General features: G+C 37.0%; 1 protein-coding gene across 1 annotated transcript in view; it reads left to right on the forward strand.

Moving 5' to 3' along the window:
- The window catches only part of SYNJ1 (synaptojanin 1), a 65,243-nt gene that overhangs the window by 16,041 nt on the left and 33,234 nt on the right, over positions 1-15,968 (forward strand). The window contains exons 9-13 of the mRNA XM_045164952.1: positions 2,504-2,656; positions 5,148-5,313; positions 7,564-7,587; positions 11,625-11,816; positions 13,870-13,954. Of these exons, the coding sequence (XP_045020887.1) occupies positions 2,504-2,656; positions 5,148-5,313; positions 7,564-7,587; positions 11,625-11,816; positions 13,870-13,954 (620 nt within the window). The remainder of the gene's footprint in view (positions 1-2,503; positions 2,657-5,147; positions 5,314-7,563; positions 7,588-11,624; positions 11,817-13,869; positions 13,955-15,968) is intronic.

Genomic DNA, 15,968 nt, shown 5'->3' on the forward strand with positions numbered 1-15,968 from the left:
ACTTTGCCTCCAAAAAAAAGCCTGCTATTTATACTGTTTTAGTAATTGTCTCGCCTGCCTGTCTTTTGGATAGGCAAAATATATATATAATATATATATATTTTATTCTCAGTATTGTAATTTTTTAAAAATAATTTTATTTATCTATTTTTGGCTGTGCTGTGTTTTCATTGCTGCATGGGCTCTTTTTCTAGTTGTGGCAAGCAGGGGCCACTCTGCTGTTGCAGTGCTGGGCTTCTCATTGCAGTGGCCTCTTGTTGTGGAACGTGGGTTCCAGCGTGCTTGGGCATCAGCAATCGCAGCTCCCGGGCTCTAGAGCACAGGCTCAATAGTTGTGGCCCACCAGCTTAGTTGCTCCGCAGCATGTGGGTTCCTCCCAGACCAGGGATTGAACCTGTGCTTCCTGTGTTGGCAGGTGGATTCTCTAGCACTGAGCCACCAGGGAAACCCTTGATACTTTTTAAGACCTTTTGGAATTAAGGAGGATCTATTTTCACATGTACAACCCTACAGAATTATATTTTTAACAATCTAAACCAGTACAGTTTACATAGCATTTTTTAAAAAATTGCTACCAAAACCAGGATCAGTTGAAAAATGTCATTGTTAGAATAAAACTGAATGAGAGCCAACTTCTCTAACACACTCTTTGTTTAAAATTTTGTCTCTAGTACTTACCTATCAAACTCAGTCTACTTTAGGCATAATCTCAACTATGTGACAGACTGTAGCAATGCTAGATTTCCCAATCTTGCCTCTTATGCAGCTGTCAGGGTCATAAGACTATGGTGGGTCTTCATTTAGTTCTGTAGGAACTTAGCATAGTTCTCCAATACTGTAAAACCAGGAATAGAAAGTAAAAGGTTCTTATTTCCTCTAGCAAATGATCTTAAATTTGGCTAGAATATTGGTTAATTAGTTACTCTGCAGCTGAGATTCATTCAGTCTCAAAAGGAGAATACCATGTATAGAATTTCCTACTAGAAAAAGGTATTTTTGATGTAACTAGATTTTACTGCTTTGCCTTTTTTGAAATCTGTTGTTGAGGATTATCATTATAATTTAGAAAAAAGGACAGAAGAAAAGTGAAAGCAGGCATTAGATTACTGTGGATTGAGTTTTATGAGATATCTTGGGTTTATGTTGGGTTCTCTTAAGTGGCTAAAGACATTTAGTTAGAGTAAGCTTGTGAAACACTTGAACATCTTCACTGAACGCAGAACAAGTGTTAGTTTTCAGAATCTGTCTTAGTGGACTACCCACTGTTTGTTATTAACATTAGGTGTGAGAGTACTTACTCCCCTAGTAGCTTGACTGGTTACAAAATATACTGCAAGTGTAAGTAAAAGCAAACTGCTTTGTAGTGAAAACCAGTTTTGCCCAGTTCTTTGAAGAAAGAGGAGATGATAAAGGAGAACCTGGAGGCTTGTTTGCTTTTATTCTACATGCCAGCAAAAGAAAAGCCCTGGTGTAAGTCTAGGCGATAGGATTAGACTCAGTATAGAGTTTTTAATATTATTTTAGTTTTTGATCCCTGTGTAATTATGGATAATCTCCATAATATCTTTATCTTATAGATAAGATAAAAGGAAACACAAGTGGGAAGGAGTTAAGTAAAACTACAGGGGCATAGACTATGACTGGATTCCAAATAAGAGAAATAGACTGGGTAAGGATTATACATTGCTTTGACTTTGCCAGACTTTAAGGCTAAGAGTCATTCAGAGTAAAGACTTCTAAACACATATACTGTGATGAAGGAACTGTGGTAGCCCCAAGGTCCTCGTAGTCTTCGAATACTGTGTTCCCCCTAGTTCTCCCTTATATACTTTACTGATACGAATTCAGTACATTCAGAGCTGTCATGACTTTATTCAGAAATATGACTTATTTAAAAATTTTGATATCAATTCAAGAGCAGCTCTGCTTTTTTCATAATCTCCTGACCTTAATTACCCAAACATATAGAACCAAATGCAAAAATTAAAGAAACTTAGTTATTTCTATATATTTTTAAATAAAGTACGTATATTCCTCTGCTCCAGTGAGTGCTGTTGCATAATTATTCTTTTAGGTGAACAAGATAAACTAGTCTGATTTATAGGAACTTTTTTTTTTTCTTATTTTGGCCCCACGGCTTGTAGGATCTTAGATCCCCAACCAGGAATTAAACTCAGACCCTCGGCAGTGAAAGCAGGGAGTCCTAACCACTGGACTGCCAGGGAATTCCCTAAAGGTTTGGGACATTTGCTTAATATCATTTAACCAGAAAAAGTTCTTGTTACTACAAGGATTGAATACTGTAGGTTGCATTGATGTGATGGTTACTTTAGAAATTGGCATGGGGGGAAATAACAAAGCCTAGTAAACTTGAATTTTCAGAATCCAGACCCACAACATCCTGTAACTATAAATTTTTGGTTTGATTCTGGTAGTTCTTAAAAGGTCACATCATAATGGATGTATTTATATACTTATAAAACTTTCTTTTCTGCTATTTTAGATGCTGACTAAACAGTTGGAAGCTCTTGGTTTAGCTGAAAAGCCTCAGTTGGTGACTCGCTTTCAAGAAGTTTTTCGATCAATGTGGTCTGTGAATGGTGATTCAATCAGTAAGATTTATGCAGGAACTGGAGCCCTTGAAGGAAAGGCCAAGGTAGATCTAGATTATAAAAGATCCTCTTTTTTTCTTCTTTAATAAAGCTTCAAATGAACTCTTTTAAGTTAGTAGTTTTTTTTTAAGGTATCTGTTTTAGAATTCTGTTTCATCATGTTTTTATGTCCTCTTTATTACCTCCTTCTCTAGTGGATACTAATGACTGAATGGATAGTTATTTCCCTAGGTTTGAGAGGTATATTATATATGTATGACATATTTAGTTGTTTAGTGATAATCTACTAGGCTTACATATGTATTACTTCTGATTTTTATAATGATTTTTTACTTGCATATGTATTTTAATTTTTATACTGTTTATTTTAATTAGAAATATGTTTTTTTTTTAAGCCTTTGCTTTGCCTTTTTTTTTTTTTTTTGGTCACACAAGGCAGCAGGTGGATCTTAGTTCCTTGGATCAGGGATCAAACCCAGGCCCCTGCAGTGAAAGTGCCGAGTCTTAACCACCAGACTGCTATGGAATTACCCAAAATATGTTTTTTTTTTTTAATTAGGGTCGTCTTTGGTGGCCCAGTGGTTAAGATTCCATGCTTCTAGTGCAGGGGGTGTGGATTCGATCCTTAGTTGGGGAACTAAGATCCCACAGGCTGCGCAGCACAAGCATAATTAAAACAAAAGTTCCCCCCTCCCCAAATGTCACTCTTACCAATAAAGGGTCTTACCTTATTTGCCTTTGTGTCCCCAGTACTTGCCACAGTACATACAGTTGGATAGATGTGTGACAAGTGCTGGATGGACAGATAAATCAATGGGTAGTTTATGCAACACCACCTATGAACCCAGTGCTATTAGAGCTGAAGTTTTTATTCTTTTTCTTATCTTACCTTGACAAGGAGGCTATCAAAATGTGCCTTTGCAAGTGTGAGGTGTGGACGTAATTATGTATCTGTATGTCATCATTACTTTAATTTGTTGGTATTATCTACAGACTGCTTCTGCTTTAGTGTTTGTCCCTTACTGAGAGACTTTGGGTACATACTTGAAATATTTTTCATTATATCCTTAAATATTGACCTTTTATGGCTTCTGGATTCAGCTGAATTTATTAATGTACTACAACCCTACAGTTTCTCAAATTACCCCAGGAATAGAAACAGAGACATTTACTACTTGTATAGTTTCTTATTTAGTCTCTTCAGTATAGCAGCTGAATTTCATCATCTCAAAAGTCTTATGTTTTCCACCTCTTCCTCTTCTGTGTCTCATAAAACGCCATGCCTCTGTTCAGAAGTATTGGCCTTAGCTGCAAAGTTCCTTTTGTTCAACTCAGAAATAATTTGTATTGACATTTACAAATATTTACTTCTTAAATGGTCCCTATTTTGAAAAACCTGATGTTGTTAAACTTTCATGTATTCTTTTTTAAATAAACAACATAATTCTTGCTTTTAAACCTGATTCTCTACAACTATTGCTTAAAATATTCTTTTATGTTCTGCCTCTTTGTTTCTGCAGTTGACTGTCTATGTACAGAGGTTACATATATTTTCAGTGATCTTTTCTAACAAACTAGATACGAAATTTTATGTATTAAATATACTAGTCTGAATTGACCTGAAATCTAACATCTGAACTGCTCTTTCTTTTCCTTTCTCTGGGTTCCTTTTGATTAATTGCCTGATAATGTGAATGGTGAGTCTCTTTTTTAAAATAATGTTATTTACATTTGTTTTATGGAAGGAAATAACATTTTTAAGCCTCAAATCCTTGTTATTTCTTTGAGGAATAAAAAATACATATTGCAAACTAAAGTTTTTTTTTTTTTTAAACAGTCATCAAAATCTGTAAGATTAAAATATCTTTATGGTAACTAACACACCTGAGTGAAATAAACGTTCACTAGAAGTTATAATCAGCTCTCTCACTGTAGGAATTGGCATGCATTTTATATTTTTATATTTACATAGGCAAAATGAGCTAAAATAGAAAACTGTAGTTTCTATGTTACAGGCTAGACCTTCACTCTCATGCTCAGTTTTGTTTCTAACTAATATCAGTTACTTGGGAGCAATCTCAGTTTTATTCTCTGCTGTTCGTGTGCTTTGGAGTTTTTCTGAGAGTGCGGACGTGCAGCGTGTCCTCCTCTATCTCCTCTGCTTCTCCCCACCCGCCCCGTCCACCCCAGGCCTGACAGTCACAATGGGAGAAGTGATCTCCTTGTCTTGAGTAAGCACATTTCAGTCTGTTTCCTCTCCAGTAAACAGTTACACACGTTTACTGCTCTAGATGTCATCAGTGGATGCAGCTGTGGCACTGAGCCTCTTCTGTCTCCCGGCAGTGCTGTTATCCAAAAGAGGAAAGGAAACAGTGACACCTTAATGTGACATTTTAATGTGACGATTTGATATTCAGAATGGAATGATGAGGTCCTTTTACTACAGTGAAGTCGTATACAACTTATCTAAAGTTTCAGAATACCTATTGAGTGAAAACAATGTAGAATGAAAGTCCATGCTTTTTTCCCCAACAGGCTGGAAAGTTAAAAGATGGTGCTCGTTCAGTTAGTAGAACAATTCAGAATAACTTCTTTGACAGCTCCAAGCAAGAAGCAATTGATGTTTTGCTCCTGGGAAATACTCTAAATAGTGATTTAGCTGACAAAGCTCGAGCCCTTTTAACTACTGGAAGTTTGCGTGGTAGGCGTACTTACTTTATATTTTACTTTATGTTGTCTGTATTCCTTCTAAAAGTCCAAGAGGTGAATGTAAACTTATTTACATATATACTTTCTAGTTTGAGTTGATTAAAATAGTTTTTTGAAGAAATTTCTATCAATGTAATTTTCTAAAATTCCATTCTCCAAAGGAAGTTTGATTCTCCTAAAATATTTATAGCATTAGCAGAATTATTAAGCTGTAAACTGAAGCCCATGCATGTTTTCTTTTATAGATTATGATTGAGGGGGGAAATGATTTAAATATTGCTAACTTTATTTAAGGCAAGATTTCATAAAAGATTCAACTAGTACTTTCAGTATTCAGTAACCTAATTTTGTAGAAAGCATTGCTTTATTGAAAAAAACAATACCTGTTCTGGTTATTTTACTAATCACAACCCCAGACGTTTCTATAACTTGGTCTTACTTTTTAAGTGCTGCTGTTTGAATAAGCTTTAAATCATATTAATAATTTTAAAATGTTGCTTATTATTGGACACTGTCATCCCCAATTTTAATATTTGACATAAAATATATGCCAGGCTTTCAGAATAGCCATTGATTTTTCACTGTGTTTCTTTAAAACCAAAAGAATTTGAGCTCATGTCAGTGAGCATATTAAGCAGGATCATGGGAAAACTCAGTATACATTGTATAACTTATTAAATTAGACTCCCTTAATTTTTTTTTTCTATTTTAGCTTTCCAGCACTCTGAACATTTTTTTTTACTTCTGTTATCCCCCAAAAGAACCCTTTCAGTTTTCCCTGTTCAACTAGGAGAAATTGTTCCTCAAATAACCTCCTCATGGGTTATCACTTGTTATCATGGATTCTTTCAGAATTCTGCATGGTGCTGAAGGTAGTTAATTACAGTCAGCTCCTCAGGGATCTGTGAGTAGACTGGGGGACTGAAATCTACTAAAGCTCTGAACACCAGAATCTTATCATAGCTACTGCTTTTAACTTCAGGCTTTCTTCCAGCAGTAGACACTGACTCATTTGCATCTTATCACCTCTTTCCAGCCGTGCCTGCTTTGATATGGAGACATTAATCAGCAACCACTGAAAGTAAGCTATTAAAGGGAAGAGAAGTGAGGGACCTGAATAATTCCCAGACTTGATCATTAGTTTTTTAGTTTCCTGCACATTTTACTATGTGAAAAACGTACCCTTAAAAAAACAGTACAGTCAGTTCTGCTATAGCTCTTATTCTAAGAATGAGAATTTATTCCAGCGGGGATGCTATGTCAGGAAAAATTGTGAGTATAACGCCAATTCTGTAGTAGTTCATGCATAGTTCACTGGTAGCAGTAGTGCTAGCGAAATGCAAAAAGCTATACTCAGCGGAACTGAGGTGGATAGAAATATACAAAACACACATATACATGTGCATAGACTTCTCCCTCCCTCTGTTCACCAACTGTGTGATGAGCCAGATCCTCCCATATCTGGTGTCACAACTTACTATCTAGTTTCGGAGAACCCTTCTTCCAGCATTCACAATTGCTCACAAGCACAGGCGTCTTCCTGCTGATTTATAAGCAAACCTCAAGTCTTTTTCAAGATAAAGTACCATATGTTAGACGTATTTGTCCATTCCTTAACCATTTAACATGTGTAGGGTTCTGCTACTGTTTTTATAGCAGGTTCCTATCTTGGCACATCATTGCTGAAGTGTTTGAATGTTGTGCCCAAACCCAAATATTTTTGCCATAAACCCCGTGCCTGTGGGAATTTACACCATCTTGCATAGCTGGTCATTCTGTTGGAATGTATGTGTTTTTTTAATAACAACTGGTTGTACCTGTCAGCTGGTGAGTCCCAAAAAATACTCCAAGGTGCGCATTAGGGCAGTATCTGCAATATTTCAGTGTCCTCCAGCCTCTTAGGTTTTCGGGTTCGTATTCTCCCTCAGAAGTATGTGCACTTGCACACTCAACAGACATACGTATGGGACTGGCCTGGAAAGCAGGCCTAGAACCTTCTGATTGTGAAACTCTGCACATCACTATGTCCCCATAGGATTTTTCTTCGATACAGTGGGTTTACATCAGTTATTGTCATTTATTTTATCTTTGGTATCCTTCAGCCATCAGAAAAAAATGTCATCAAACTAAATCAAAAGAAAAAAATGAAGCCGTCTGAGAAGGTTTTGTCATAACACTCGACTTCAACTGTAACTTACTGTGTTACTAATGACTCTTTGTTTTCTTCTTGATGCATCCGTAGTTTCTGAACAGACGTTACAGTCAGGTACAGTATAGAAAATCAACCTGTCAACAAATGCAACTTTTTCTCAATTTTTTTTTAAAAAGTGGATGTTGTATATAAATAGAGCCACAAATAAATGGAAACTTTATTTTTCCCTCAATTCTGACAGGATAAATTGATGCTTTGTTTTAATCTAAGAAAAAGAATTTTAAGTTTGAGAAAACAGAGTACTTCATTTAGAAGGAGCTATGCCAAGCTCTTTGTCTTCTTGTAGCAAGTGCTTAATTTCAATTAAATATGGGTCATCTAGTTTTAATTTTACTTTTACATTTCAATGAACAAACATTATTAGTGTTATATTTTACCCTTTATTGTTGTTTAGTCACTAAGTCATGTCTGACTCCTTTGCGACCCCATGGACCATAGCCCACCACGTTCTTCTGTCCATGGAATTTCTCAGGCAAGAATATTGGAGTGTGTTGCCATTTCCTCCTCCAGGGGATTTCCCAGCTCGGGGGTTGAACCTGCATCTCCTGTGTTGTCAGGAGGATTCTTTACCACTGAGCCACCAGGGAAGTCCTGAAAAAAACCTGGATGTGACTCTTACAGATTAACAGGAAATACTACCTGTGATGTTTACAACTACTCAATAGCACTTGTCACACACATAACATTTTAAAAAAGACATTGACTCATTTTCTCATATGGTGTGTGAAATATTTTCTGAAACTGGAAGACCTGCACTAAAATATGATCTGAAATCTTTTAAAAAGCATTAAGATTGCTAGCAAAGTTAGAAGAGCCAAGTGTGTAAGACCTAAAGGTCTTATTTTTCTTGTCATTCCAATTCTTAAAAATCTCATACCTTCATTCTCTGGACTAGGTTTATGATCTTGTCTTTAAACTTGAGTCTGTGGCAAAAGGAACTCTTGCCAGAAACTTTGCTGAAAAGGCATCTTTTCTTCCCTTCACTTAAGAGTTGGTATCACTTAAGATTTTTGTTTCACTTAGTTATTTTTCTGAGTGTTTTAAGACAGTGTAGGTGAGTTTTTTGAGAAGATGGAGGAAGAGAGCACTTGTATTTATTTTTGAATTAACATCATGAAATCCGTTTTCTGAAATGATATGATATTTAGGGATGGACATCTGTTTGAACAGAGACACATTTCTTTCTGCACATTAAGGTGCCAACCAGTTTTTTTAAAAAAGAATAAACTAGGAATTTTAAAACTTTTTATTCCCATTTATAAACTGACTTTAGTAGCTTACTCAATGTGGTGACATGGTTTTCTTCACACAATTCATTGTATGTCTTGCTGCATATTTTAAGCCGTTAAATAATTATAGAGCTTGTGTTTTCATGTAGAAAGGATTGTAGAAGCTGTTTTCATAGTAGTAACAATGTCAGTGACTTCGATTAGAAAGGCCAGTGTTGATCAGTAGTAATAGCGAAGGATTCTTTATCCAGGTTCAGCCAACATTCAGTTAACCATATCAACAGGCCAGAAAAACAATCTGCTTTCATTCCCACGAGACTCTCTAACAGACTTAGAGAGGTACACATGCGCCCCTAGGGACGGTGAGGATGTGCTTGTCACCTGAACCTGCAGGTCTTTTGTAGGATTCACAAGTCAGACTATTTTCATTCTAATCCAGAAATGTTATCTGCCTTTTTCACTCGTTCACAAGCTTGCTTGCTGTACCTTGGTATCCATTCCAAAAATAATAATTAATATCATAATAAAATAAGATCACCTGGTGAGAGGTGAAGATCATTTTGATTTCTGTCTCCTCTTGGCAGTTAACCACCCTTTTAAGGGCATATTCTTTATCATTGTTAATAGATTGAAGTCCTAGGAAGTTTCTATTCACTTTAAGTGCCAGGATTTGACTTAATCTAAATGTAATGTGGTTTAGAAGGCAGAAAGTTAGGTGGAAGCCAAAAAGAAGGTGGAGAAGAGAGATTGAGGATTCAAAATGTATTTCATGTTTATTCATTTAACCATTATTTACTGAACACTCAGTATGTATCGGGAGAAGGCAATGGCGCCCCACTCCAGTACTCTTGCCTGGAAAATCCCATGGACGGAGGAGCCTGGTAGGCTGCAGTCCATGGGGTCGCTAAGAGTCGGACACGACTGAGCGACTTCCCTTTCACTTTTCACTTTCATGCATTGGAGGAGGAAATGGCAACCCACTCCAGTGTTCTTGCCTGGAGAATCCCAGGGATGGCGGGGCCTGGTGGGCTGCCGTCTATGGGGTCACAGAGTCAGACACGACTGAAGCGACTTAGCAGCAAGCAGCAGCAGTATGTACCAGGCACTCTTCTAGTCTGGAGATATTGGAGCAAATAAAATAGACCAAAACTGCTATATAGCACAGGGAACTTGACTTAATGATCTGTGGTGACTCAAATGGGAAGGAAAGCCAAAAAAGAGGGGATGTATGTATACATGTGGCCGATTCCCTTTGCTGTAGAGCAGAAACTGACACAACATTATAAAGCGACTATCGGGGCTTCCCATGTGGTGCAGCAGTAAAGAATCCACCTGCCATTGCAGGGGGCACAAGAGATGCGGGTTCGATCCCTAGGTGGGGAAGATCCCCTGGAGGAGGAAGTGGCAATGCGCTCCAGTATTCTGCCTGGAAAATTCCATGGGCAGAGGAGCCTGGTGGGCTATAGTTGAAAAGAGTCAGACATGACTGAGCACATACACTCACACATCCCAATAAATAAATAAAATGAAAGGATATTCATTCTGTATGTGTTAGTCACTCAGTCATGTTCTACTCTGTGCCCCATGGACTGTAGCCCTCCAGGCTCCTCTGTCCATGGAATTCACCAGGCAAGAGTACTAGAGTGAGTTGCCATTTCCTACTCCAGGGGATTTTCATGACCTAGGGATTGTACCCGGGTCTCCTACATCGCAGGCAGATTCTTTACTGTCTGAGCCACAGAACTATCATATTATCAAGCATATCCATTTCTGGATATATATTTGCATACTGAAGTGGGTAGCCATTCCCTTTTCCAGGGGATCTTCTTGACCCAGGGATCAAACCCAGGTCTCCTGCATTGCAGGCAGATTCTTTTACCATCTGAGCTACCAGGGAAGCTCCATTCATTCTGGTTCCCCCGCACAAAAAATGAAAATGAGATCAACCAACATTTCTGCCCTCGTGGAACTTCCATTTTCGGTGAGGGGTGACAGTTAACAGGATAAATAAATAAAATGTATAGTTTGTACATGGTAATAAATAAACACCATAGAGAAAAGTAAAGCAGGGAGGTGATATAGACAGTAAGAGACAGAATGCACATTTTAATAAGCTGATCAGGAAAAGCCTCACGGCAGAGTTGATGACTGCAGGCGGTGAGGGAAGAGTGTTGCGAGCAGTGGAAGCAGCCAGTGCAGAGGGGGTCCAGGGCCAGAGCAGTGAGCGAACAGGGTGGGATGGCAGCTGAGGGTAGAAAGGCAGGGCAGGTTGTCTGGGGTCTTGTAGAACATTGGTGAAGACGGTGTTGCCTGTGATCTGGGAGGCTTTTAGTAATGACTTCATTCTCTAGCATCTCATTATTGTCCACGATTTGCGTTTGTGTCAGGGAGCTGTTTTTCATCAAGCTACCTGTCAGTAGCTATATGTCATGGTTCTTGAGCATCTTTCTTTGGGGAAAAATAACTTATTTTTACTAGCTTCCGAATGAAAGTTGTCTGAAAGTCAGTTGCTATATTCCTTAAAATTTGCAGTCTCTGATTTTGTGTATCATAAAATGATGTACTACTTCACTGAAACAGAACTGTTTTGCATGTTTTATGTTGCTGCATTAATTTTGTAATAGTTTTTTTTACTTGGGCTGTTGTACTTCACATAGTTGATATTTTAAAAGTGTGTTGGTTACTTGCATTGTGTTGGGCTCTGTGTTCAAGACTTATCTCTTGTGCCTGTGCATGTATTTGATGCTTGTTTGTGCCGATGATGATAATTGTACTTTCTAGCCATCATCTCTCAGTTATGAAGATCAATTTTTGTAAATGTTTTCACGCAGCCAAAATTTTGTTGTATTTTGTTTTTACCAGCATCTTCTAAAGTACTAAAGAGCATGTGTGAGAATTTCTACAAGTATTCAAAGCCCAAGAAAATTCGAGTATGTGTGGGCACGTGGAACGTGAATGGCGGGAAGCAGTTTCGCAGCATAGCTTTTAAGAATCAGACCCTTACGGACTGGCTTCTTGATGCCCCCAAGTTAGCTGGTATCCAGGAGTTTCAAGGTTGGCTTCTTACAATATGTATTAATTAACCCTGACTCTGATGTATTAACCTAGAAAACAAATGCGGCACTTCACAATATGCATTACTTTATAAAAGAAACTTCTATATATACATTTGAAGACCAGCATTCTTCTTAGAGATCAAATCTCTTCAAATCTTAGGTCTTTTGTATTCATAGACCTTTCTCTACTACTTCATAGGAACCCATGGTAAAGTGAGAAATCTTTTTCTTTGTTATTTGATTCTCAGAAAATGTAATCCATACATGAGTAGATAACTCTTTTGTGTGTGGGTTTGTGTATTTATTTTTTTAAGTTGTGATTCTTTTTTCTCCTGTTTTTATTCTTTAAACTGATTCATAGCAAATTTATTTTGTGATTGAGAATTTTTCAAACCTAATGTATTTTGTTTTTCAAATATAGTCCTTTATTTGCTAAGATAAGAAATAGGGTAGGTCATGAGTAGGTTTACAAAACTCATTTTGACATTTATTGTCCCTTTAACAGAACAATACTGATTCATCCTTGTAAAAACTCATCACTGAGTTTGGGTACTCTACCACCAAGCTCTTAATAGCCAGTACTTAAGCTGAGGATGCTTGTATTAAGATTTTTAACTAGAATCATGGATTTGAGGACTGTTTGCTTTGACTTGAATTCCTTTTTAAAATGGTACACATTTACCAAGTGTTATTTATGAAGGAGATATGTATAGGAAATACTGTGAGATATAGATTTTTCTTTTTTAGTTGCCTTTAATCAGTCACACCTTAAACCCTGGGAATTTCCCTAAACTTTTACTAAAATGCTGCTTTTCATTTTACATTGAACCTAACTTGAAATTGTAGCTGTAGTATTAATAGTAATAACAATCATAAAATAACAGCTAACACTACTATTATGAGTACTTGACATCTATTCATTTAATCATTATAACAAACCTAATACATAGCCACTCTTAGTATTTCAGTTTTTAGATGAGGAAACTGAGACACAGGGAAGAGAAGTGACACGCCCAACGTCATGCAGCTGGCAGTGACAGAGCCAGGATTTAGGGATGGGCATCTGGTAGTTTGGTTCTGGAGTTGTGCCGCACTGCACTTTGTGTGTGAACTTGGGCAAGTTGCTTAGATTTTCCAGAGCCTCAGTTTCCTGTCTGTAAATAACAGGCAGATGTAATCTGTCTCTTAAGGTGTCTGTAGTAAAAGAGAAGAAGATTCACATGTAAGCCTTGCACACAATAGCAGTCAGTAAACACTTTAAATTTTTTATTCCTCAGTATTTGTTCATAGTATTTATAAGCTCTTTCTCTTAGCTGTTTGTCCCGTTTCTGAATGCTTGGGCCACCCAGGCTACCCTGGGCTTGCTTATCTAAAGCAGCTCTGTTCTCTTTTGGTAAGCCATGGGAGAGCTAATGGCTAGAAGAGAGGGGTCTGAAGCTCTGACTTCCCATTTTCCTAGATTGCTTCCACCTAGGAATTTCCAAATTAAAGTGTAAAATTCCCTCTCAACTGTTTGCTCTAATTTGAGTTGGTTACTTGCCCACCTTATTGTTTGTGCTCTTTCTGAAAAATTTCTTGGTGGCTAAAAAAGGAGGGGATTTATGTATACTTAGGGTTGATTCACGTTGTTGTACAGCAGAAACCAATACAACATTGTAAAGCAATTATCCTCCAATTAAAAATAATTAAAAAAAATTTTAAGTAATTACTTATCCATTTGGATTCATCTTTTAGCCTTTGAGAAGCGGCTTGTTTCTTTGCTGTCCATGGTTCAAACCATGACAACAGTTCTTTCAAAAATGATTTCTAAAAGGACTTATCTTCAAGAATAATAGTCTTCAAGAAAAGCAAACTTAGGTCACCTAAATAGAAATTGAAAGTACTTTTGTCCCCCTCATGGTTTTTTGCCTTTAATTTGCTTTTGGTTGAACTTGGAACACAAAAATGGACTTGTAAGAGATCTGATGTTCGTCTTAGTTCTGTTGGGGTAGGGAAGTTGCTGTTTAACTAAGGCCATCTTTTAAAAGGCTTTCTTGGATGCTTAATTTTAGATAAAAGAAGTAAACCAATGGATATATTTGCAATTGGTTTTGAGGAAATGGTAGAGCTGAATGCTGGAAACATTGTGAATGCAAGGTAAGCCAGCCAGGTAACACACAGGGAAACTTTCTAGTTGATGAACATGGGGGACAGGTAACTAAGTACTTATTACAAGCATAGATAAAGATAATATATGTGAAGGTGCTTTTTAAACTGTAATTCAAATAATAGTTCTCAAACTTGTTGGTTTCAGGTCTTTCTACACTCTTAAAAATGTTGAAGATCTTAAAGAACTTTTATTTATGTGGTTTTATCTCTTGATACATATCACATTAGAAATTAGAGACAAAAATTTTTAAGCATTCAGTTCATTTAAAAATAATAACTCATACATGTTAACATAAGTAACACATTTTTTTTCTGAAAAGTAACTATTTTCCAAAACAAAAATTTACTAAGAAGGATGGCATCAATTGATAGCTTGCAAATCTGTTTAGTCTGGTTTAAGATGGCTGGGTTCTCACATCTACCTCTGCATTAGTCTGTGCAGTGTGTTGTTTTGATTGAAATATATGAAGAAAATCACATAAATACGTAGTTGGAAACCAAAATATTTTAGTAGCCTTTTTAGATTTTTTCTTCCCTGATAATATTCAGCAAATAGTCATTTTTGATGGTGAGTTACAATGTGGAATCTGAAACCATAGTGATGAACTTTTTGTGCTCAGTTATACTAAAACATCGGTCTGTCTTTTACCCATGCATGATTTTGACACGTCATTCATTAGGCATTTGGAACATATTAGTAGTAAACTAATTATGTAGATCTTTCAGAATTATGTAGATCTTTCAGATTTTGATACATGTCATTATATAATATCAAAACATAATATTGGTTAATTTCATCACCAAATTAATTTAATCTCTTCAGCAAATTCTTCAACTATTGGGAAGCTGTCAAGATCACAGTAGCAAATACAGGTTTATCAAAATTCCCCCTTTTCTTTCAAAATGTAAATTTTATTATTAGAAATATACACTATAGGTCATGTCCTTTGAAAACACAGGCATGGTTGAAAACATGTTTGCCAGATAATCTAAATCTGAATAATCATAGTGTGTCTGTCACTAGTTCTTCCAAGTAAAAATTGTATTCTATAAAAAAAAGTGGCATTTCAGCTCTGACCTCAGACTTGAGTGCTTTTTTCTGAAACAACCATCGTGTATGTGTTCAGTGTGCAGCAAAAGTGGTTGGTTTGTATTTTTCCATTCATTACACAGAGTATAAAAAGATGGGCTTCTAGGATTGAGCTTTGACAAAATTAGTAATGTTTACTGCTTCATCAGGATGTTCTTAGGTGAAATGGCTATTTTTGCTTGGTGTTGGAGGTTCTTGGGATTTCCCTGTTGGCTCAGACGGTAAAGAATCTGCCTGCAATGCAGGAGACCCAGGTTTGATCCCTGGTTTGAGAAGATCCCTTGGAGAAGGGAATGGCAACCCATTCCAGTATTTTTGCCTGGGAATTTCCATGGACAGAGGAGCCTGGAGGGCTGCAGTCCATGGAGTCACAAAGAGTGGGACGCATCTTGGGCACAAACCTATTACTCTGAAAATGTATAAAAAGAAAGACAAGCACTTTCCCTACCTTCTTTGTATAAACATGTTTCATAATAACCGGATAGTTGATAAAAGCTCTTTACAGAAGAATTCCAATTCATTACAAATGCCCATGGAATGCTGAAATTATGAAATCAACATCTTGTAACCTCTGTTGATGGAGAAGGAAATGACAACCCACTCCAGTATTCATGCCCTGAGAATCCCATGGACAGAGGAGCCTGGCAGATTATGGTCCATTGGGTAGCAGAGAGTCAGAAACGATTGAAGCAACTTAGCTTGCAACCCCTGTTGATAATGCATCTAGGCAATGATCATCAGTTGATGTTAAAACCTTACAGAAGGATCAGTGGAGGAACTTCTTTATAAAGAGTTAATTGTCACAGTCTGAACAGCCTATTAGATATAATATCTCAGAGATTACATGCTTCCTGCTGTGATGCAAGGCTGATTATACCACCATGAGGTTATTTTTGCCAAAACAAATCAATA

The sequence above is a fragment of the Bubalus bubalis genome, chromosome 1 (assembly GCF_019923935.1).
Source record: "Bubalus bubalis isolate 160015118507 breed Murrah chromosome 1, NDDB_SH_1, whole genome shotgun sequence".
In the NCBI taxonomy this organism is placed as follows: domain Eukaryota; kingdom Metazoa; phylum Chordata; class Mammalia; order Artiodactyla; family Bovidae; genus Bubalus; species Bubalus bubalis.